The sequence below is a fragment of the Pleurodeles waltl genome, chromosome 8 (genome assembly GCF_031143425.1).
Source record: "Pleurodeles waltl isolate 20211129_DDA chromosome 8, aPleWal1.hap1.20221129, whole genome shotgun sequence".
Classification (NCBI taxonomy): Eukaryota; Metazoa; Chordata; class Amphibia; order Caudata; family Salamandridae; genus Pleurodeles; species Pleurodeles waltl.
This window is the reverse complement of record NC_090447.1, coordinates 857,891,389-857,916,917: the sequence shown is the minus strand read 5'-3', so window position 1 is coordinate 857,916,917 and position 25,529 is coordinate 857,891,389. Positions and strand designations below refer to the sequence as shown.

Sequence of the window (25,529 nt, the reverse complement as noted above, 5' to 3'; positions counted from 1 at the left end):
ATTTTAAAAAATGGAAGGTGAATCTACTTTTCTCCAATAGCGCATCTCCCCAGTCGACATTTACACATGGAGGATCCGGCAGCTAACTCCACTCTATCCAATGTTCACCCCCGGGTTTGATCTACTTTTCAGAGGTGCTGTGCTTTCAAAATGGAGTTAAAACTGCTTTATTTTTCGTAAAACAATTGCCAGCAAATGGTACAATTTAAAATTAAATTGATGAACTGAGATAGATGGTCTTTCAAACGCACAACTGGTGACAGGAAAAATGCTCACAGTAAGTATAACCACTGGCAATCACTCTGTGCAGCATTACAGCCCACCATTTTTTTACCACTATGACACGTCAGTTTGGACCCAGCCATATGCAAATAGCTCTTGCCACTGTCCCAGCCCAGCGTAGAAGGACTAGGTTTTTGTTTAAAAAAAAATAAATAAAAAAAAAAAAAAGGCTCAGGGACCACGTTGGGCAGGAATAATAAAACCACATGCTTATATGGACCCCCAACTCCAGGTTTTGGGGCTCAAGAAATTGTATTGGAAGTGGTTTGGTGGGAGTGTAGTTCAACGAAGGCTGAAGTCCACAGGTGCTCCAACAGCACTAGAAAGTCATTTTAATCCATATATATATTTGGTTCTCTAAGATTCGGAAACAGGGCTTCTTAACATGGAATCAAAGTCAGTTTCGCATTTTCCGTTTTCCGACAGCTATCCAAATAAGGAGCAGTGTTAGTCTTAAATAGAGGATGGTGGCACTCAGGTTTTAGAAACCTAAATATAACTCCTGTAGCAGCACTGCAATGAAAGACATGCTGAACGGTTTGCCCCTCCAGTGTGTCCCCCATAAACGCACATAGCACTTAAGGTGGATGACAACTCCAACACCTCCAACTTCATCCAGCTAGCTGGCACTGACTAAATACACACAGGAATCCAGGTTTATTTGCTCCAACTCTCAGAATAGGTCGGAAAGCTAATGTGGAAGGTGTGGTTTGTCTAAATAACGTGTTCGTTATCAATGCAAAGTACTATTAGGGCACTAACAAATAGGAAGAGGGTTTTTGATTGTAATCTTCATTGCTAAATTGGGTGTGTTCTGTTCCCAGGAAATCTGAGGGTTGTTCCATTCTATAAAACACATGGATTCCAGCTGTTAAGACGCTCAGGAAGCCTTGGGAGGAGGGCGTCATGTTGTGAGCTAATACAAAAAATAGCTTACACTTAAGATGCAGTAATTACATTTGTTGAGACCACCTATTGTGGGTTATTGATACATTCTCTTTAATATCTCATAGGCCTAACTCACCAAGTAAGGTTTCAGTTACTTTAGTAGAACTAGACCCTTTTAAGATATGGTGTGACCCCTCCGCCCCCCCAACCCCCCAGGATCGAAGTATAGTATCAATCCAGCCTAAGTGATACTGGATGCCATCGAGTCTACCTTTGAGGGCACTTGCCTGTTGAGGAGCTACACAAGTGGCAAAGAACTGGGTATACCACAACCAAAGATAAACAAAGCACCTCTGCTTAGCTTTTGAAGTAACTAACTTTATTTTCTCTAAAACCTTGCCTCAGACCTCTGACTAGCTAGGAGATTCCTATCCGTCTCCCCACAAGAGAGCATTTTGAAGAGGAACTTCTTGGTCATGTCTAAGTTAGATTGTGGGATGTCCTGATTGAGAAAAGATCTACTGTTTTTGGAAAAATAATCTCAAAAGCGATAAGAGATCACTAAGTAACCTGAAATGCCATGGAATGACCTGTCACTTGCATTTCTAATTTTACATTCACCCCTATATGTTCTGGGAAGGCCAATAGTCCCTTCCAGATTCATTGTTCTACTATTCTCCAAATAAGTAAAGGGTGTTGTGCATACCCCTCGACTGCCACTGGATCCTGCTAAAACTCTTTACATCATTAAGGGCCAGATGTAGGTAAGTCCGAGTTTGCAACTTACAAATTGCGAGTCTGAGCGACCCAGATGCAGGATGGTGTCCCTGACACCACCTGCGAATCGCAAGGGGGTCACAAAGACCCACCTCATTAATATTAATGAGTTGGGTCGCAATTTGCGACCCCCTTGCGATTCGCAGCACTCACAGGGATGGTGGCCTGCTGGAGACAGCAGACCATCATGTCTGACTGCTTTTTAATAAAGCAGTTTTTTTTTTTGTATTGCAGCCCGTTTTCCATAGGACCACTGCCTGCTCTGAAAAAAAGTTTTCAGAGCCATTCACAAAGGGAAAGGGGTTCCATGGGGACCCTTTCCCTTTTGCGAATGGGTTAGCACCTATTTGAAATGGGTGCTAACTGCGAATTGCTTTGCGACCGCGGTCACAAAGCAATTCTACATCCCGATGCGAATCGCAAATAGGAAGGGGAACACCCCTTCCTATTTGCGAGTTACATTCCCATTTGCGAGCCGGTAACCAGGTTACTGACTCGCAAAATGGGAATGGGAATGAGCATCGCGATGTGCGTTTTGCATGGCGCAAACAGCAAAATTTGCTGTTTGCACCATGCAAAACGCTTGCTACATCTGGCCCCAATTGACTTGCAGCATGGGCAGCTTCAGAGTTGGTCCAAAGTATTTCTCAAACTCTCAAATCTTTTTTGCCTTAACCTGACCGTTTCCGCATTCCTTCTGTGACCATCACTGCATGTTGTCTCATGTGGCAGTGCTGCTGTAGGACAGTCTGTTCACAGAACTTTTGTAAGCAAACATGGCTGTTCCTGCGGGTGTTCTGCATAACTTCTGCTAGGAAATTGACAGTTAAGCAATTGCAAAAAAGGACCCCTTTCAATAGTGAATTTTTCTCAGTTTCCATTAAAATGCCCAATTTTGAGCACCAACTAAAAGCAGAACCTGTGTCCAATCTGTGGTACGTTTTACAAGATATTCCACCACTATTGTGTAGTTTAACTAAAATTACAACTTAATAAAATCAAAGCTGCTATATCTATAACAATACATTAAGGGATAGAGCTTTATAATCCCAGCAATTGTTGCTTGGAAATGATATATCTACCCACAGATATGGTGTAAGTTGCATGTTATTTTCCTTATCTGCTCAATATAACATGCCATTAAACGTAAGGGTGTATGCAATTGCAACGTTTTTTCTGCAACAATGTAACCAGGTTTATAGGAAACTCTGAAGACAGCTACGTTTGCAACATTTAAAAAAATGCAAAACAGAAAAAAATGGTTTCCTACAGCTAAAGTTGTGCTAGTAGACACTCCAAATGTTTCTTCAAGTGTGAACGTTATGACCAGTAGATATACGACTAGTGAATCTTCATATGTAGCTGCAAGGCTGGTGCTAAGCATGGGCAGTGTGGGCATCTACCCAGGACCTCACACTCAGCCCACAAATACTGGGCCCTGCAGCAGTGCCCCATAGCAAGGACACTGCACACCAGGCCTCTCCTGACCCATGGCCATCCAATTAAGAGAGGTGTCTCATTGCAGTTATGCTCATAGGAGTCCCTCGATGCTGGGCCTCGCTACTATGATGTAGCCTGTTGAGAACTAGGAGAAGGGAGGCCTCTCCTCTGTGCCCAGTTGCAAGGAGACACATTCTGTAGCTTCGTCCTGCAGGGCTCCTGCCCTGCTGCCTATACAGAGGCACTACGGGACACCCCTGGTCACACAGTTTTAGCCCTCTCAGTCTACAAGCAAACTGCACACCATCAGCCCTTTATGAGGTGTAAAAGAGGTGCTTGTAGGTGGCTGAGCGGTAAGGGTTGTATCCCAGGAGGATTCTGCACGAAACAGCTTCAGGAGCATGGTCGTCATTTAAGATGCAAACAGCTCTGAATGTTTCATGTTGTATACAAATTAGATTCCCTTTTGCCCGGGGCCCTCAAAATCCTAGAACAAGCCCTGTCCAGCTGGCTAACAGTTAACAAATGTACTACTGGGTGGCGGCTGGACAAATGGATAAACCTCATTAATTACTTTGCGGGTGGATCGTTAACACAGAATCTAATTCTATTCAGCCAGCGAACAGTTAAACCGTAGGTCAGTGGTTCTCAACCTTTTGATTTCTGTGGACCCCTTCTCTATCATTACTGGAACCCGGGGATCCCCAATGAATCATTATTGGAATCCGGGGACCCCGCCCCCCCCCAATGAGTCTTTACTTAAAGCTGGGAACCTAATCTGTTAATATTATTCAAATTTCTAGGCAGTTGTGGACCCAGAGTGGTCCCCAGACCACATGTTGGGAACCACTGTCATAGGTAACACCTGGCAGCAGAGCTGGAGTTGGGAATTAAAAGCAGCTCTGGCAAAAAGGCTCAAACCAGCCCGTCACTCCCTCCTTCCTCGTTCTCTTTCCATACATTTTTTCGCTCCTCTCCGATCGCTTCTACCTTCTCGCTCTCTTTCTTGAAGCTTCCCTCTGCCTGCTGCAGTTAATAGCGGGGAGTGGGAGAAAGAGACAGAGACCCTAGCGTCGGCCTTGGGAATTGAAACCCGACCTGAAGGACTCCTGCCCATTGGGGAAATTAGGGTGGAATAAAACGCCAGTCTGGCTCTGCCAGCCAGTAAACCTCAAAACGGTCAAAGAGACAAGTTGCCCAACTGCTGTCCAAAGAGTACATTTTCTATTCTAACCGAGACAAGTATATGCCAGCATAGGTAATCAGCAACCAACTTATATTACTGCACAAAGCAAAAACTACAAATGTAAAGTATTTATAATTATGGAAGCACTCTTATGCAGTTCAAAATCAGCTTATAGCAAAGTGCAGTGCAGTATATTCTTAGGATTTATATTCTGCAGCTGACTTTAGACTGCAGGACAGTTTTGTCTCAGAAGACTGGTAACAGTGTAAAGAAAAACACAAATACATCCCAATTAGGAAGTCAATCAAACACTATCAATAGTAAGCATTCCATTTCGCCCAAAGCAATTCATGTCAGGAGTTTAGAAAAATGTAATAAAAATGACTTCAATTTACAACCTTTGGCATAAAGGACCAATTTTAATATAATGTTTAGCATGGCAAGCCAAGAATTCGCAAATTCTTCAGAAAACATCAAAACATTAGGCTTCTTCTGTGTACTTCGGTGAACTAGTAAACGTGGCATTCAGCAGCGGCTCAAATCCTCGCCTCCTTCTTCGGTGCATGAACAGTGCAAGTAGCAGCACTAGCACAAGAAAAGCAAGGAGGAGGCCGCCAACGGTGGAGCCAAGCATAATTGCCATGGCGCGGACCTCTTCTTCAGATGCTGGGGAAAAAAAGTTACAATAATCAGCCTTTACGCTGGGTAACAAATGAACAGCAAGAAAACCAGTGCGTAGGGACCTGATCAGACAAAATCTCCTCTTTTGGGTTAAAAGAAGTTAAGTAGAATCTCATTGGACAGTAGCATTGGAGGGCTCCCTTTATCCCTCCCATACCACCACCTCCCCTCCTCCCCCTCAAAACAACCCCATTTCTCTCTGACCCGAGAAAATATTTCAAGGGAGCTCATGGTACAATGAGCCAGAAGGAGCAAATAGTGCACAATTTGCTATTATAGGGACAGTTCGCTGGCTTCCCGTTTAGGCAGCAAGAGTTAGGGCAAGTGCCATTTAAAGGAAGCTGCACAATCATTACCCATTGCAAAAATTAAGGATATTCTAGCATGAATTTAAGAACATTTTGGAATACTTCGGCAGAATGAGGCGACTTATGTACAGGGATGTACAGTGCTTGAATCGAGTGGGCACAATCCAGATTTAGCTTAGGGCAGTTGTGTGAGCTATAGATGGGATCAAGGCCCATCTCACTGAACCCTTCTGGGGCACAATTTGGGGGAGAGTGGGCGGTGTTCCTTATTTTTCAGTTCACTTTGCATTTGCAGTGAAGGTCTACAGTTAATCCGGGGGGGGGGGGGGGGGGGGGGGGAGCGCAATGAAAGGACCCCATTATTAAATGTCTCTCCGCCTGACGGACTATTTTATATTGGATGTCAATTTGAACATAATTAATTTTTCGTCTAGATTCAGCAGCAAATTACATTACACTTTAGTGTGAATTCACAAGTAAAAAAAAAAAAAAAAAAAAAAAAAGGATTCCAGTTGCTTGTACTACTAAGTAGGAGTACTGTGTAGCAACGATTACGACGTTTTATAAAGCGTGCAAATACTCAACGCCGCACCCTCGTACTATGCTAGGCATGTCAGGCACGCCTTAATGGTGTACAATTACGCTGTTCAACACGTATTTGTTACTACCACACCCATTGTATCAACCTTAAATAACAAAAGGCTGAATTATGGCCTAAAATAATTCAATATTTTGCCATGCATATTACATGTAGATCTTTTGCGGTAGGTGCAAAATGAATACATTTTATCCCTTTGTAACACAGGACTAGAAGGTTAAATGATAATCTCTCAACAACCTACTGAGCTATTTTACATTAAATCAAAATCTGATTCACATACCATGTAATTCTATGCAACGTATACATCATCCCTCTGTTACTTAATGGTTCAAACCTCAGACCAAATATTATGCACAATTCTCTCGGTCAAGTGCAGGGTCACCTGGGCTAAATGATCAGTGTAATACCCTGCAACACAAATCACTGCAGCAGGCACATTCACCTCACCAGCTATCTAGAATGTAGTGTATTTGTGACAGCTATAAACAACGGTTTACCGTCACTTTTTCAATGTTGCTAATTTCTTTGGGGCTGAAGATTCCAAAAAGAAAAACAAGCATGTGCAATTTGCTCGTTGTAAACACCTAACAGGACTTTTCTTGCCACATAAATTGAAAATGAAAAGTAAAACAGTTTCACATAAGCGCCACGGCCGCCATGAGCATCAGTGTGAAGAGACACAAAAGGAAAAATAAGTTCCCTCATAGTCAAACTTTGGGCAAACGTGCAATTAGCCATGTAATGGGGCGATGGCCAAGGCGGTAACAAAACCTCCCCAAGGAGGGACAAACATAAAACATTAACCAATGTCAAAGCATTTTTTTAAGGGCAAGCCCACGAACGAGTGGTAGTGATGGGCGTGAGGTGGGCGTTGTTAAAAGCCAAGATACATACAAACACGTCGGAAAAGCAGCGCTTGCGCGCTGCTATGGTCGACCCAACAATGTAATAACACAGGATGACTATAGTTTAACAGCTGTAACTTCACACTATTTCTGCCCAAACCACATCACTCCCAATTCATAGGTTTCCGGTCAACATTTTTATTTGCAGCACTGGCGAGATGGATTTTCACCAAAAAGCACTCAAAGTGCACTTAATGACCGGTGGGCAGATTTACTCTAGTGAAAATAAAATTAAATTGTTAATTTCTGCTGTTACAACTAGCTTATTGGATGTGCAAGGTCTGCAAAGGGAGCAGTTCAAGGTCCTTTTTAAGGGTCCCATTCGCATCACAGATGTAGAAGCAACAGAATGTACCTGGGAGTTCTACGGCATAGGAATAGCCAAGTTGTTCTGCAGTTTGGAAAAGCTCATCGTTTGTCACCGGAGGGAAGAAGGGCACCATGTTGTACATGCGATTGTGGCCTATTGGAGCCAATTCTTGAGGCCAGACACCATCAGAGGGGGCAACACGCTTCATCCACTCATCAAAAATGGCGTCTGTGAAAGAGTGAAGCACCTAAATGGAAGGGTACAGCAAGTTAGTCATTATTGTAGTCGGCGAAAAGAAAAGGAACATTCAAAAGGAAGAACATCAGACAGATTTATTGGAAAGGAAGCCATTCGAGGCATGCCCTTACGGTCTTCAGGGGTCCACCCTTATTGTTATCAGGCCCAGTTTTATCATGCCGGCAGAACATATTAACCTTCCACTCGCAGGTAGTAGAATAAAAAATAAAATTGAAAAAAATGCAGACCCTCACAGTGAGGGTCAAGCAGCAGTATGAGGCAGGGAGTAGATCATCCTGATGACTGCACCATGTCAGGACCAACTGAAGTATACAAAAAAGTGATGGGTGGAGTGCTTGAAAGAATCTCAGGCTACTGGTAATTACTCAGTGCTACATCCCAGTCCATTGTTATTTTGTATGACATGCATATGCAAATCAGTCTTGACCCCGCTCTAATTGAAACAGTCCAGCCCAAACTGCCAGGCCCTCCCTAAACCGGAAGGCAAATAACACCGGACCAGTTTTGTATTTATGAATGCTCATCAGCTGGGAATAGCTTACTTCCAGAAGCACAGTGTGCAAGGGACCCACATTTGGGCATACCCAGTCCACTTTGGGCCTCACACTGAAGTGTACAAAAAATTAATAGTGGAATGCCTGAGTTAATCTCACTGATATTTACTCTGATTGCCAGAGTGACCTCTAATGTCGGAGAATAACTCATACATTCCATCTTTCACTTTGTTTTTGCTGCCCCAAATGTGATGGGTATGCCTATATGTTGATCCATTGCTTATGTGCCTCTTGAATCAAGTTATAACTGCAATACCCTAATAAGGACAAACCGGGGCTGGTTCACTTGTGCTTCAGTTAAGGTAGGACTTGGCCTGGCAGTTTGGGCTGGACTTTTCTCACTGGAGCAAGGTCAAGACTGATTGGCACATTGCTGTGTCCAATCTGCGGTGACATGGTGTGCAAAATAACGATTAACTAGGATGTGGCCCATGATTGGTACTGGCTGAGATGAATTCAAGCATTCCACCCATCACCTTATTTTTGATGCCTGATGTCAAGGCCCAAGTTAAGGTCCCACTGAGATAAAATGGTTTAGGCGGGAACATGCATGTCAGACCTTTAATACACCTCTTCATAAAAGGTGATTTAAAGAATGACAGTTCATTTGTCAAATGGAGAAAGATGAAAAGGACTGACAAAACCTTATATAGTAGACCACTGCAAGGTCTTTCTGGGCTTAGGACAAAAAAAATTAAAAAAAAAAAAAAAAAAAAAAAAAAAAAATGCACACCCAAAGGACTTCTAATGAGTCAATGTTCTGGCCACCACACCAGGTAAGTTTTATCGCAGCATAGATGGATTTAGCAGAGGGGGTCTGATAGAGAGAATTACATTACTAAAACAGCCACTTGCCGACTCTCAAGCTCCACGCATGGAGGTGTAAGTTGCATATATTCAGGGGGAGGACCCTTCTCTGCTGTGGAGACATGAAATCCTCCTGAAGAAAAAAGACATGCTTAAAGGACAGATGGCTCATGCGCTCAGGAGTCCTGTGTACACCACTGTCCTGGCCCAATCTATGCGGATGACTTGGGCCCAGTTGTTCTTGACACTCAGAATTCAGGGCAGGAAATAGGACTCCTTTGTTCCATTCCAGTCAGAATGCATCTCCCAACACATGTTCTTGCAAAGACTCCCAAATTGCAAAATTGACACAGACATTCAACAGTGTTTGTTAGATGGAGCCCTCTCTGCAGGGCCCCCTCAAACGTTTTACCTTTACCCCTGCACTTTATCACTACTAACTACTGCTAAAGTGCTTGTGCACTCCTATAATAACGAGGAAATTGATGTACAACCAATTAGCACATTTAATTTACTTTAAGTCCCTAGCAAAAGGGTACTGCGTGTATCAAGGGCATGCAAATTAAATGTTACTAGTGGGCCTGTAGCACATATTGTGCCACCCAAGTATGTAGGCCCTTTTAAGCATGCCTCAAGTTGAAACTGCAGCCTCTGTGTGCATGTTCATAATGCCATATTGACCTAGCCAAATAACTTTTTGCAAGGCCTAAACCTCAGTTTCAGTACATATACAGCACCCTTATGGTAGGCCCTAAACAGCCCATAGGGCACGGTGCACTGTATCTAAAAGTTGGACATGTAGTTTTAAGTGTTACATGCCCAGGCAGTAAAATAGTCACAAATTTGTTCACTACTGTGAGGCCTACGTCTCCGATAGAATAACATTAGGTTACCTTATTATATTTTATAAGTGATAACTTTTGTTTGATAGAAGGTGAAATGCCATGTGTGGTGTCTGATGAATTATAATTTTTAATCCTTTAATGGATAAGACAGATGTTAAGTCACAATACTGAGAACCCCAATTGAAATGTTACCATTTTCTTGTCCAAACCATTTGGTGCCTGCTTCCTGGGTCACATGACTAGGTGAAGTTGGCCTTTGTGTAGTCCTAACAGACAGCAACACAATAGACAGCCTGTGTGCTGGCAGGATAGGCCATCCTGACAAGATGTGCTGAGCCGTCACCTGTCTCTCACAAACATTTGAAGACACTGCTTGGCTCACAAAGGACTTCACACTAGCCTACCATGCCTGCAAAAAAGACTGGTACCAGGGTAGGGATGCGGGGAATTGCTGACACGGAGTTTTCTCTCAATAGAAGTTTCAGTTCAAAGGGGACACAAGGTATAACAATAGAACCCTCAGATCCAATGTTCAGTACACCCTTGGACTTATGGATACTACAGAAAGACTACCCTGCTGCTTGAGGCTGACCAAGTTCTGAGAAGGATGACTTGACCTGTACCCTTCATCTAAGGCTGAAGTAACTCCAAGGGTCAGCGGACTAACCTTCTGCTCTGAGCTACAGGGACAACAGTCTCCAGAGGCCTCTCTGCAACTGCCCAGTTTACATGCTGCAACTGGGCCTGCATGCAACTGGACCCATCTGAGCCCTGCCGTAGAGAGTTCCTGATCCCCAGGAAGTGCCTTGAGGGATCCTGTACCCTTGGAGTGGCATCAGTTAAGCTCCCCCATAAAGAAAAGAAGAAGTTCTGCAGTTTTAAGCTCTGTGCAACTGCAAACAGGCCTGCTCATGCTAAGATCTTGCCACCCATGACGAACGCCAACGCAAAGCTCTAATGAACAGGACTCTTCACATTACAGTGCTGACTAGCAACACGAGATCTGCACTTCGTTCTACAGCATTAACTGTCAACATGAATCTCCAGCATCAACCATCCGTGACTCCCGACAAGATCTTCAAGCTAATACAACAACTCTGTGCAATACCAGGCTTGTTCTTCATACTATAGCAGCAACCATCCTTGATGCTCCCTGATTCTTGCGGCCCCCTCCAGAATGAACGAAATGTTTTGTGCTAGACTTTAGAAGGTAACGTTTTTAGCCTGAAAAACCCGATCCCTGTATCCAGCTCATGCTCCATCGCAGTCACCTGAACTCGTGACTTTCACCTTGTCTCACACGACCAGATAGCTGTGAGTGGCTTTGTGCTTTCAGGCACTATACTCATGTGAAACCTTAAAAAAAGTGTATCTCTCAGATTGTGCTGATTGGATTTGTCACTTTGGTGTCAAATAATTTATTCATTTTTTTTTCTAAATTGATGTGGGATTTTTCTTTTGCTATGTTTTCACTTTAATACTGTGAGTACTACATAAATATTTACATATTGCCTCCAAGTTAAGCCTGACTACTTTTTGTGGCAAGCTACCAGAGGGATAAGCACAGGTTCATTTAGTGACTTTTTAATGGTACACTGCTATGTATGTATGTATGCCGTGATTTATAGAGCGCATTCCTACTCAGAAGAGCATCAAAGTGCTAGGAGGAGAGAACGTGAGAGGAAAAGAACACAGTAGAAGGGCGCTAACCAGAAAGATTATAAGTTATAAAACATACAATAAAGATAGAAACAAAAAAAAGAAAGAACTGAAACACTGGTCATAAGGCACCAAGATGTTAACGAGGAAAAAGACAAGTTTTTACCAGTTTCCTAAATTTCACATAACAGGGTTCTTGCCTGATATTCAAAGGGAGCAAATTCCACCCTCTGGCAGCAGCCACAGTAAAAGCTTTATCCCCCCATTTAGCTTTATAGGTTCGAGGGACCTGTATCCGATAAGCTTGGGAAGACCTCTGGTTTCTTTTAGGTATATACCAGTGAAGTCTAGAAGTCAAATACTGTGGTCCTAATCCAGGAGCTGCCTTAAATGTAAGACAGAGAGATTTGAACTGTATACGCTGCGCCACTGGCAACCAATGTAATTTCTTAAGACTCTCTCTAACTGATATACACTGCGGGAGATTGAGAACCGCTCTGACAGCGGAATTCTGGACTAAATGGAGTCTGTTAATCAGCCCCTTGTCCAAATTAAGGAACAAGGCATTGCAGTAGTCCATCTTGGACATCTCCAGTGCCAAAATAGCAGATACTCTCCATTCATGTGACCGATAAGGAAAGATTTCTCTGAGCATTTTAATGGACCATAGACTGATGTTTACTGTATGATTAACCTGCTTTTTAAAGGATAATTGTTCAAACAAAATGCCCAAATTCCTACTAACAGTAGAGGGCACGGGACAATTGCCACATTCAGAGGGCCACCATCGTATGTTCCATAATTCTTTCCCAAGTCCAAAACATAAAATTTCAGTTTTGGTGGCATTCATTTTAAGCCAATTGATATTCATCCACTTACTCACTGCCAGCATACAGTTACTAAACCGATCTGCCACCTCCTCCCATGGCTGATTAATAGGAATAATAAGCTGGGAGTCATCTGCGTAGGAAGATGGAATAAAACCAAAAGTGTGGATTAAACTAGCCAATGGCGCTACATACACATTAAACAATGTGGGGCTAAGGGAAGTTCCCTGAGGGATCCCACAAAGCAAAATATATTGTGTAGATTTAAAGTCACTACAGCTAACTGTGTTCCATCTATTTGTAAGAAAGGACTCCAAGAGCTTAAGTGCCTGGTCCCTTATTCCCACTTGATGCAGACGAGACGTCAACAATATAGGAGAGATAGCGTTGAAGGCTGCAGATAAATCTAGAACCAGAATGGTCCGCTGGCCTTCATCAACTATCCTCCCAATCGCATCGGAGGAAGATATCAGGCCTCTTTCAGTACTGTGCACTTTCCTGAAACCATGTTGGGAAACATCAAGGACTTCTGCTTCAGTTAAAAAAAAAAAAAACTCAGCCAGTTCCGAATTCAATTTTTTTTCTAAAATCTTTGCCAAATATGGGAGACGCGCTATTGGCCGCAAATTACTCAAATCCTGGCTATCACCGTCTGTTTTTTTGTTAGGGGGTACCACTATCGTTTCTTTCCAAATGGAAGGGTACACCCCAGACATTACTACCTCTTGATAGATGGGAACTAGCATCCATGCCATCAAGTCAGGAACCAAATGAAAGATAGGAGGACACGGACAAGAGGGGAGCCAGACTTGATTTCAAGAATCCCCTTTTTAATAGTATCCATAGTAGGGGGTTGGAAATAGGACAACAGTGATTGGCCACTTACAGTGGAACTCACAGGTATCACGGAAGGTAATACTCCAGAGATGTCCTGGGGATCAAAGTTGCCATGTATTTGTAAAATCTTCTCTTCAAAATGCATAGCAACCTTATCACAAAATTCCTGAGAATTTTCTAAACCAGCGGGCTTCAGGAGCACAGATAAAGCCTTAGTCGTCTTGAAAAGTTCCCTGGGGGTATTTATTGCCTCCTTTACTTTAGTAGTATAGAAATTAGATTTGGCCATGAATTGTGCTGCTTTATAAACCTTTAGAGTGGACTTAAGGGGCACCCTTTCCTCAGGTACTGGATTGAGTTTCCACCGACGTTCCTGCTGTTGGTACTTTCTTTGAAGGAGTTTGAGCTCCATTGTAAACCAAGGGTGACCTAGTTTCTTTTGACTATTGGGTCTCCTAAATGTAGGGGGCACCAGTAGTTCCATAGTCATTTCCACTCCATTCTGAAAGCTATCAATCAGGGGCAAGGCTAAATTCTTCACCTTATCCCAGCCAACTTCTAAGGCTGGGCCTAATTCCTCTGCTTTAACCTGTTTCCATAGCCTAACCACTCTACCCATTTCCAAATTAAGATCACAGAGAATCTTAGAAGCAAGTTTAAAATTCAACAGGTTATGATCCGTCCAGCTCAGCTGCACAATGGTTACATCCACCTGTTGAAAGGCTTGTGCAAAAACCCCATCAAAATATGTCCTGCAATATGGGTTGCTTACGAGACTCTGTGGGTCCAATCCAGGGCCTCCATAGAGTCTATAAATTCACGGATCATAGGAGTAGATGTCTCATCAAAGTGGATATTAAAGTCACCCAATATAACAGCTTTTGGAGACAGGACTATAGGTTCTATCAACTTGGACCAGGACTGTAAGAAATTTTAAGGCAGTCCTGGCGGCCAATATATCAACAGGCCCTCCAATAATACCCCACTATTTTGGGAAATCTTAAAGGCCATTGCCTCACACGTTTCAGTGGAAGAACTGGTACATGTGCACACAAGCGTAAATCTACAGATAATGGCCAAACCACCCCCCCTATTCTGAGGTCTATCAAGTCTATAATAAGTAAATCCTGGTGGGGAGGCGACAATAAAGTCTAGGTCAGATTTTACTTTACCCCAAGTTTCAGTAATAAATAAACAATCGATCTGCCAATTATCAATCATTTAGCTGATTTCCAATTTGTGTTTGGGGAGGGACCGAGCATTTATTAAGGCATACTGAATGTGATTGAAATCTGCCTTCTGTTTCATTTCTTCCTCCCCCAACCCTAAAGGCCTAATGTCCTGACTTCTTACCTCTGTTGCCTCTGTAGGGACTTGGGCAGACCAATTGCATGTCTCACAGGTCCAAAACGTCCCACCCTTGCTTGAAGACTTAGAAACTCCAATAGTGGTAGGCTTGAGTAAGGACTTTCTATATTTTTCCTCTCCCCAGAGTATTCCACAATTGTGAAAAAGGGCAGCATCTCTGGCCCCGTTCGGGTGCAGGCGGGCGCAGACTGGCTTGCCTTTGGCACCCCTTCTGGGTGCCAGCGGCGCAGCCGCTCGTTCCGGCACATTTATGCCCGAGGAACGAGGCCCAGACCGAGTAATCCTCAACCACTAGACCGCTAACTTGCGGTCCCAACCGGAAGGAGGGCTCTTACTGACCCTCACTTCCTGTCATATGTGTAAAAAAGAAAAGCCTTTGCTCACTGTCTCCACGGCACTCCTATAAATGGAGGAAGCCTCCTCTCCCCGTATCCCCTGATCAATAAAAGTATTTTTATAAAAAGTAAAAAAAAAAAAAAGGGATTATTTCAAAAGAAAAACAAACACAATAAAAGATGAGCGTTAATTTAAAAATAGACACAAACGAACCTTAGGAGCGGCGATCAGAAAAAACGTGCTTGTCTCTCCTGCTACAAGGATTGTGCCTGTTGCTCAATTTCTCACAGCAGTAAAAAAATCTAGACCAGGTTCTCACAACTAGCCAAAGATTTCCTGCACAGCCTCAGAGTTCAGGTTCCACTCATTGTCTGCCAGACAACATCTGCTCACTTCGTCCACTGTGGTATTCAGGGAACCTGTTAGGTGGTTCGTGCTCCTGCTACCAAAAAAAAAAAAGTATCTTGGCACAGGGCCCTACAACACCTTGCTTGCTGATGTACCTGCAAGGCCAAGTCTGCCATCCAGTTTCCTCCGTTCAGCGCAGAAAGGAACTGAGTCAAAGTGAGCATCCCTGGCACAAAGGCATTCCGGTGTCAGACCAAAAGGTAAGTGTGAGGGCCCCCAACTTTTCAGGATAAGAAAGTAGCAGGAAATAAAACATGCTTTCTCAGAGTCCAGCACCATCTATGACATCCTTGAGGAGCTACCAGTGTACCTCCTGCAGCAGGATGGACAGATACTCTCACAAAATCTGATTGTGTGTAGGAGTGATGGGGGTGGGGAGAAGAGAAAGAGGTAGGGTAAAACCTTTTGGTACAGTTAGTATGAAGCCTTCTGTCAAATATGATCAAGCACCAATCCGGGAGGAAGTGCCAGATCCTTTGCCCCCCCACTGGTTAGTGATCCAGCACAGAGGGCAAACTAACATGGTTTGTTGGCCATCGTAGCCGGGAGAGGAGGGGTTGAAGAACTGGTGCATCTCCTCACCTGCACAGAGCCAGCTAAGAACCTGCAGGCCCTGAAAATGACTGGGCTGTCTGCTGCATCACTGGCTGGGAAAGCGGTCACTGCCCAAATGCCAGCCCCCTGGAATAGCCTCTGAATTTGCAGATGCGGAGCGAAAAGTGATTTGTAGAAGCTAAGCTAGCAGTCCCAAGCAATGCAATCTAGTTCTGCGATCTTTAGACTGCTCCAAAACAGAGTTAGTTTTTTCTCTGAAGAATAGAGAGCCAGTTAAAGGGCATATTCAGTAGCAACCTCTTGACATTACTGGAAAATTAAACGGTCTCTGGCATGTCTGCAGGGAACAATACTGGTACAGGCTGCCCTGCCAATACAGTTCATGGTATCCAAGTGTGGGTGGATGACAAACTTTGGCTCACACGATCCAGGACTGGTAGGATGCTGCAAAGAGGCCCCTGGAACATCTGGTAAGATATTGCAGGCTATGTCCTGAAGGGCATGCTGCATAGCAGCCTAGACAAACTACAGTTATGGACCCTCAGTGCCAGGCCAGCAAAAGAGAACATATGTTTGACAAAAGGCATCAATCCTTTTAGATTCCCTATCCAGAAGCACTGGTCAGAGATGAATTGGGATCCACCATGAAGGTTGAGGACTTCACAATACAACTTTCTGGAGTAGGATGCTTGGTGAGAAAATCCTGGTTTCAAGTGCCGGCCTATGTCACCTGTCCACTTGCAGACTAAAAAGTGAGTAAGAACATGGTTTTGTCGAGGTATTTGGGAGACCATCATTAAATGGGAGCATCGGCTCCTATGTTGCTGGCCCAGACTACAGAATTTCAGCACGAACAATCGTTATAGCTTGAATGGAAGGCAGCTGTAATTCTAGTACTTTAGTTGCCCAACCAAACCACCATTGCAAATGAGCTTTTTTTTCAGAGGGTGACCCATGTGGTGAGTCGAGCTCAGTCTCAAGAGAGGCACCAAGCCTACTGGAGTTTATTAAATCCGGGTATAATGCATCATCAGTATAACTATGATGGTGCAAGCAACACTGCTTACCATAGTCTTCATTATTATAATCCTTATCGGGGAGATGAACCCTGCTATGGTACAGGATCATAATCAAAACCAAAAAGAAAAAGGAACATCTGCAGATAGTTGTGATACATTAGAAGCAGTAGGTTAAAGTCAGGCTGCATGACCACTAGTTGCACTTAAGTCATTTCATAGTATGACATCAGTTGAATTAGAGTAGATGTTGATTTGGGGTCCTGCAAAGCATCTGCACTGGATCAAACAGCACTGGCTCCAGTACATGCTTTGACTCTTGGGCCAGAGTTAAAGTCTGTACTGGAGTTCGTACAGGTCTGGCAATGAGTCAGACCAGGACAGACTGTGCCAGGGAAAGACCCAACAAAACCACAGAGTGTCCTTGAGGGACAAAGGCTCACCAGAAGGAGTCGGAAGTACACTGAAGATTTGATTGCCTCGCCCTACTACAGGTGGTGTAACCAAACCCGGGTCAAGAGGTCTGACGTTTGAGGAGCAAAGTACAAACATAATATGCAAGGACAACACCTTGGAATTCAGTTTCAAATTGGTCTCAAACAGTGTAAGAAAGTCACAATAAAATTAGCTAACGGGTGGTAGAGAAGAAAGTCCTTTCTGAGCAAGAATGCAAAAGGTGAAATGGAACATAAAAAGCCACAATTACAACTTTACAACATACCACAAAGATGGGATCATTGGCTGCAGAATGAGATAAAGCATTTGTTCCATTTAGAAAGGAGTGAACCAGGTTGTGAAGGCTTGTCACAGGCGAGTCCAATGTTCCATCTGGTTTATCGAACCCTTCAAGGGCATTTCTGAAAGGAAGACAAACTATTTCATGAATTACAGTACATGGAAAGCTCCCCTATAAACAAGGCAAGCAGTTCAGAGAGCAATAATTAGAAGCAATAGGCACAAACTGACTCAGTTTTCTAAAATCATTCATTCTAGCTATAGAGGAGACTTGAGAAAAAGTTTGAAATGCTTACATTATATGCAGATTGTTAGAAATGGGGTTTCCGACTGGTTAGGGTATGCACCTAAGCCAGGCAGGATTCACTTTAGACAGGGCAAGTCAGTTACACACTAAAGATAACCTGCACTCACCCTCTGGTAGCTTGGCACAGAGCAGGCAAGCTCAACATCAGAGGCAATGTATAAAGCATTTGTGCAACACACTCACACAATAAATACACAACAAGAAGACTTCACACAGGAGTATATAAAAATATATACTATATTGTATATAAAACAATACCAAAACGAGATGAATCCAATATTGTGCATTCAATGCTGTTACTCAGATACTTTTTATTCTTGCCTTCGGCAGGATAGAGAGTAGTGACCGACATCAGTATCACCATACAATACAGGGCGTAGTGTGCCTGCGCTCCTACTAAACTATGTGCTACCTGGGTATTACATGTAGGTCACGAAGTCCCTGCATACCTGCGACCTATATTACCTTAAACCAAGCAGGTCCTAAATGCAGCACTAAGGGTCCAATGTATAGGTCTCACCCGGAATGCTAAAACTAACCAAGTGTCCCAAGGTACAGCCCAAAGGGGAGGGGATGGATGTGTGTTTGGGGGGGTGGGAGTTGGGGGGGGGGGGGGAAAGAGGCATACACATAGATTATAGTGGGTAGACCTCGCTTGGTCCCCCGTGTGCAGAATAGCCATGCGCAGCTGCCCACGAGCATGCAGAGTAGCTGCTGAAGACTGAGTTGCTCACAGTACATGGGTCCAGTGTCTGCCAAGGAGCAGACTTCACTCTCCTGAAAAATGCCACCGGGAGCTCCCCAGCAGAGCAGGCAGTGCAGCGTCAGCAACCCAAGTTGCCCTGGGGCATTTCCCCCAGAGAGACTACAGGGAAAGTAATGCTGGCGCGTCTTCTTTTGAAGGCCAGGCCTTGCATACAACACAATATCAGCGGAGTTCCTCTGTGCCGCCCGTGACCCTCATGGGGATTCTCTTGCTGCTGTGGCATTTCTCTCCTGCTAGAGAGAGTGGAACTGGGGGACCAAGGAGGGTGCTGGAGGTCCACTCTGCTCCCAGAACAGAGGGGAGTATCCACTGGTCCTCATGCACCAGAAAAAGAGCTTGACGGGCACCTGCCGAATAACTTCTTGAAAGCAACCTTACTTGGAGCACTCTGAACTTTACAGGGCATTCCTTCTGAGGCCACACACCTCACTTAGCAGCCTCCAGCAGAGGAGTGAGAACCCGAGCACACCAGTGGTGAACGGCCCCAACTGGAGGTGCTTGTCCAAGGAAGAAAGCAAAGCTGAGACAAGCAGCTCCTTGGAGAATGAAGCGCTCACCATGAGCTTATCGAAGTAATAAACAGAGCACACCACACGCTGACTTAGAACAAAAAGCAATTAATCACGACTCCTTTTCAGAGCACGTCCCTGCCAGACTCGAAGGGAATAGAGTCCCATGGTAGAGGTGCTGGGGGCAATCTTTTATTGCCCTGAGATTGTGGAGAACAGGGGGCAAGCCAACAAGACCTTGGAGAACACTTGGGCAAACAAAGAGTAGTAGGCAGGCCAGCATAAAAAGTACAGTTACACAGTCTGTTCCTCGAGCAGCCCTGCAGGAAGCAATCCAACACAGCAAAGCAAGTAGTCCAAATGGAAATTCCTCCTGGCATCACAGCAGTCCTCTGGCAAAGTGAAGATTGTAGAGCCAGCATTGTCTTGTTACAAGCCCCATCCTGTGTCTAAAAACATGGGGTCAAAGACCCAGTAGTCATACTCAATTAGGTCTTTGATGCAGGGGTGACTTAAAAGGAGCCCTCTGAAGTGAACAAAGATCCCTTGCAGCCCAGCCCTGGGTCCTGACAATCAGTAGAAGGTACTCAGCCCTTTGTGTGAAGGCAGGAAACAACCTATTGACATTTAAGTATGAACCACCTCGCCCTCTCCCAGCCGAGGAAGACGATCAGTATGCAGATGTATCTCGCCGCACCCAGCCCTTCCTGTGTTGTGGCTGTATAGACATTATGCACAAAGTGTAGCGGTCATCCAGGCCAGATGTGTATTGGTGACCAGCTGTAAAACACATTGTTATAAGCACAGAGAAATGCCTACTTTCGGAATGTGGATTTTCTAAAATAGTAATGTGATAGCCAACTTCACCAATAAGTAGGATTGATTATTATCAACATACCAATCATGACAAACTTATTCCTTTCTGATCAGGAATTACCACTTAAACAGATATAAGGGAGTTCCCAATGCTACCCTATGAGAGGAGCAGGCCTCCCCGTAGTGAAAAACAAAACAACCCGTTTGTCACTACTAGGACATGCAAAACATAATAGTACATGTCCTAACTTACTTACACAGCAATCTGCCCATAGGGCTACCTAGGGCCTACGTTAGGATTGACCTATGAGTAATAAAGGTGGCGTCTGAGGCCTAGCAAGTAGTTTTAAATGAAAAGTCCAAGTGGCAGTAAAATATGCACACAGACCTTGAAGTGGTAGGCCGGAGACAGGTTTGAAAGGCTACTTCTGTGGGTGGCACAAGCAGTGCTGCAGGACCACTAGTAGCATTTAATTTACAGGCCCTGGGTATATGGCATACCACTTTACAAGGGACTTACAAGTAAACTACAAGTAAATTGAATATGCCTAACACGTGTCAGCCAATTATACCATGTTTAGAGGAGAGAGCACATGCACTTTAGCATCCCAATTAGCCTACGTTAGCATGCTTCTCTTGGAAATAATTTATGGCCGGAAGAGGGAATATGTGATTGGAAACCAGCATCAGCTGTGTCAGACTCACTAAGTTACACTGCTATGACCATGCAGTATGTGCCTTATCTGCTGTATAACAAGTTTTTTGGGTGCATCGTTTTAATTTCCTTTAACCAAGTCGGTGCTGAGAGCAGAACGGTTCTGTCCTCAGCACCAGTGCTCGTGTGCAGATAAGTAAACCATTCCTTCCTCTGCACAAGAACACTCAATCCCTCTTCTGTTACCAGCAGAGGAATTTATTTTCCTATGTTTGAGCCTCGGGAGCAGGGGAAGAGCTTCCCCAGCCACCGGAGGCATTTTTTCTCCTCACTGTGATGACAATAGGCGTGCATGGTGGGCTGACGTCATTACAGTGAAAGTGAAATGAGCATATCGGCTCACTTCACTTTCACTACTTCAGTGCTCAGGGGGCTATCTTGGCCCTCTGAGCACCGAATCACACAGGAGAGCTATCATTGGGAAGGGGAGAAAACCACTAGACACCAGGGATTATTTGCTCTAATTCTTTTCTTGGTAGGGGTGAGTCGTGCCTTGGCATGGCCACACCCCTCCGCCCTAATAAAAGGAAACAGTCTTTCTGGCCCTCTGAGGGGTAATTACCCAATCTGCCCTCCCCCCAAGGGTAACTCCACTAGACCCCAGGGATATCTTTCTTTCTTATTTGTAGAGGTGGGGGCTGACCATTATGCCCCCACCCCTCCCAAAAAAGGGTAAACAGTCTTTCGGTCCCCCCGTGAGGGTAGATGGGGCAATTACCCCCTTTCTACCACCTTGAGGGGGAGAGGAGCAGAAAGCCAGCTAGACTCTAGGGATTACTTAAAAATATCTTTATCTAGATCTCCATCCATGCTGTCCAGCATGGGCATGTCCTCAAACCCCCCCTTAAAAAAAAGTTTCCTGCCCTTCCCCCCACCCCCTCGAGAGGGCAGATGAGGGCAATTACTCCATCGACCCCCTCAGGGGATGGTGGATGGTTCAGAAAGACCACTAGACAGCAGGGATTACTTCTTTTTTTCCATTGGTAGAGACTGCTCAGCATGAGCATGGTCATGCCCTTACCTCCCCTCCCACCCAAGATGCAAGGTTTCTGCCCTCCTGGGAGGGGCACATGGGGGCAATTACCCCAGCTGCCCCCCCCCCAGGGGGACAGAAAGCCCATTAGACTATATCTATCTATATCGGTGGAAGCTGCCCAGCCTGGTGTGGCCTACCCTCATCTCCTGACCCCCCTAAATAGGGAAAATAGTGTTACTGCCACCCTGGAGGGGCAGATGGAGGCAATTAACCAACTTGCCATGGGGGAGGGGGGCAGAAAGCTCTCTAGACACCAGTGATTATATTTGTTTGTTTTGTTTTTATTTGTACTGTCGTGGCTACCCAGCATGGGCATAGCCATGTCCCCATCTCCACCCCACCCCACCCCCCAAAAAAAAAAAAAAAAAAGTTGCTCTGCCCTCAGGGGCGTGGCATTTGGGGGCAACTGCCCCATGTGCCCCCTGGAGGCGGCAGAAAGCCCACTAGACACCAGGATTACATTTATTTTTGGTAGAGGTAGCACATGCCATTTGGGGCTTGCTGCCTGGGGCATGCCCCCACCCCATAAAAAATGGGTAAGCAGTCTTTCTGCTCCCCTGCAGATTAAAGCATCTCATTTCAATGGCAAGCAAAAGGACATTTTATTTTTTTGGGTGCTTTAACAAATTAGTCGAGGAGAGTTTGGCTAACTCCCAATATCATCCCATTTGCAATGGTGAACAGCAGCACGTTTTGGGCTTGAGTAGGCTGCCACCTAGAAAAACCTACCAGACCCAGACAGTTCTGAAAACTAGACATCCGGGGGGAGACCAGGGTGGTGTGCTTTGCATCTACCCTGTACCATTTTCTTAGCCACAACACCCTGCAAACCTCAAATGTTGACTAAAATTCATATTTTCCCCTCAGACTTCCATGATAAAAACTTCAAGAACCTGCAGGAATCCACAAAATTCCTACCACTTACCATTGCCCCACGTCTGCCAATACAAATGCTGTGCCACTTATGTGGTTGGGCCTAGTGCCAGCGACAGGATGTGATCCAACCGATCTCAATAGGAGGCCCCACACACTGCCCTTGGTTTGATAAGTTTGTGTTACTGACACCGGGCCCAGTCAACCAAGTGGCACAGCATGTTTATAGGCACAAGTTGAGGAATGCTGGGTGGTAGAGATTTTGTGGATTCCTGCAGGTTCCAGAAGATTCCATCACAGAAATAAGGAAAATGTGTGATTTCAGGCTAAGTTGGAGTTCTTCAGGGCATGGTCTGTAAAAAAGCTTTATGGGATCCATGCAAGTCACCCCTCCCCGGATTCCCCTAGGTGTCTAGTTTTTAAAAAGTCACAGGTTTGTAGGGTTACCCTCACTGCCCACTGAATCAGGGGCAAAAAAACCACAGCTACTCACTTTGCAAAAAAACAGGTCCGCTTTGAGTGGAAAAATGTGAGGTATCCTTGTTCCATTTTGGGCCATTCCCTGTCGCGGGCACAGAGCCTACCAACACAAATGAAGTATCCTTTTCATCAGAAGACTTAGGAGAATGCTGGGTGGGAGGGAGGGAGTTTGTGGTTCTGTGCAGATTCCAAAACTTTCCATCACTGAAATGAAAGGAACCTTTTTTTGGGGGTCAAATGTTGAGGTTTGTATGGAATTCTCAGTTAAAAACCTGTTGAGAGTCACGCAAGTCACCCCATCCTCGATTACCTTACGTGTCTAGTTATAAAAAATGCACAGGTTTGCAATTTTCCCTAGGTGCTGGCTTAGATAGGACAAAAAAAAAAAAAAAAGAAAAGAAAAGAGGTCAGCTTTGCATGGAAAAATATAATGTATGCATATTGCATTTTGGGCACTTTCCTGTTGCGGACACTAGACCTAGCCACACAAGTGAGGTAGCATTTTTCCTGGGAGACTTGGGGGAACACAGTATTGAAGAAAATGTTTTACCCAATTATATTTCTCTGCATTTGCACCTTCCAAATGTAAGGCAATGCTTAAGAAAGTAGTAATTCTGGAAATACCCACCAATTCACATGCTAATATGGGTACCCACAAATTCAGAGATGCGCAAGTAACCAATGCTTCTAAACGCCATTTCTAGTGCCCATTTGGGAAAGACAGTTATCCTTCATACCAACTTTTCACTATTTACATTTTACCATATGAATTGCTATACACCTGGTACACAATGAAAAAACATTGTAAAGTGCAGCTCAGTTATTGGCTGTGGGTACCTCCAGTTCTTGGAAAACCCGTAAACCCTATTTATCCCCAAAAGAAGGGTCTCCGATATAATGGTATATAGCATTTCTGAATTGGCCATCGTGATGAGAAGTTACAAATAAAAACGGCACAAATGCCTGTTTTTTCTAAATTTTCTTTAACACTTGGATTCTTTGAGAAACCTGTAAGAGATCTACACAAATGACAGCTTGCTGAATTCAGAATTTTGTCTAGTTTTCAGAAATGTATACCTCTCTGGGATCCACCATGGGTTTCATACCAGTTTCCACCACGAACTAGGAGGTTGAAAGCACAAACAAATGGGGAAAATGGATTATCTCCTAGTAAGATGCCAAAACTTCGTTTACTGAATCAAGTCTGCTGAAAGCTGGGACGGTAGTGATTTTACACTGCAAACCTTTCATTGATGAATGTCATTTGCAGGGAAAAAAATAAAATTAAAAAAAATTAAAAAAACTTTCTTCTGCTGTACTCTTTTTGCATTTTCCCTCCCAAAAAATAAACAAAAAGACAAAATGTAGCTATATTTTGGCTAATTTCTTGGTTCCTCCGAGGGGAATCCACAAACTCTGGGTACCTTTAGAATCCCTACTATGTTAGAAAAGGACCTGAATTTGGCGTGGATAGCATATGTGGACATAAAGCTATGGGGGCCTAAGAGTGAACTACTTCACATAGCCAACAAAAGACTTATCACAGGGTGGGGGGTGGTATGGCCCAGCATCAAAGGGGATAAAATGTCTACCTCGTAGTACATCCTTATGACATGTTACATGTCATCATTGATAACATCACTGCAACATATTAAGTGACATCATTGATGACAACACTGTCTATGTTGAAGGTGCAAGTTAGTTGTTTTAGGGCATGCGTTATACTTACTAGAGATAACTATAACAGCCAACCCCTGGCCATGCACTGCCTTCTGCAACACCAAAATATAATCCTTAAAGCCTCATCAAGAGATGAGCATATCAATATATATAAAGCAGACCAATCATCTTTCTCCAAAAATCACCAATATTTGTCATTAAATGTATACATCAATAATTCAAACAATGCAAGGCTTAATAATATTTTATAAATAAAATGTTTGAGAAACTTCTATTGAAACATTTCTGACCTTAAATCTTGCATAGTTTTTATTATTACATTTTGTGGGTGAAAAATGTGAAAATAAAAATGAGAAACGTGCCAGAATCTTTCCTTTAACATTATTCTGCCCAGAAAATGCAATCACAAAAACAGGAGGGTATTTTACTCCAGCTGAAGAGCCAGAGTGCACAAATATTTAAAGTTAATTATGAGTCTCTTTTGGCAGCGGCCACTAGGTTAAAATTGAGGCATTGTTCCCAACAGGTAGTATTGGACGGTGTATTATAACAATTAATATTTTGCCTATGTTTTTATATTTGTTTCATTCAATACCCCTACGAGTTACCAATGTTTTCTTTAAGCAATTAGATGGGGTTATTAGCAGTTTTCTTTGGAGATATAAGAGGGCCAGGCCTGCTATTTGTCTTATTAAGCTCGTGTTTAATCAAGGTGCTTTCAGCTTCTGGATTTTAAACTATTTTTAGGCAGCTTTTGTTGGGCA

The 25,529-nt window shown here is 44.0% G+C and overlaps 1 protein-coding gene across 1 annotated transcript in view; it reads right to left on the bottom strand.

Moving 5' to 3' along the window:
- Positions 1-4,972: 4,972 nt before the first annotated feature.
- The window catches only part of DCT (dopachrome tautomerase), a 117,033-nt gene continuing 96,476 nt past the window's right edge, over positions 4,973-25,529 (bottom strand). The window contains exons 6-8 of the mRNA XM_069205137.1: positions 17,570-17,705; positions 7,424-7,625; positions 4,973-5,239 (exon numbers count right to left, since the gene is read on the bottom strand). Coding sequence (XP_069061238.1) covers positions 5,055-5,239; positions 7,424-7,625; positions 17,570-17,705 — 523 coding nt within the window. The 3' untranslated portion in view covers positions 4,973-5,054. The remainder of the gene's footprint in view (positions 5,240-7,423; positions 7,626-17,569; positions 17,706-25,529) is intronic.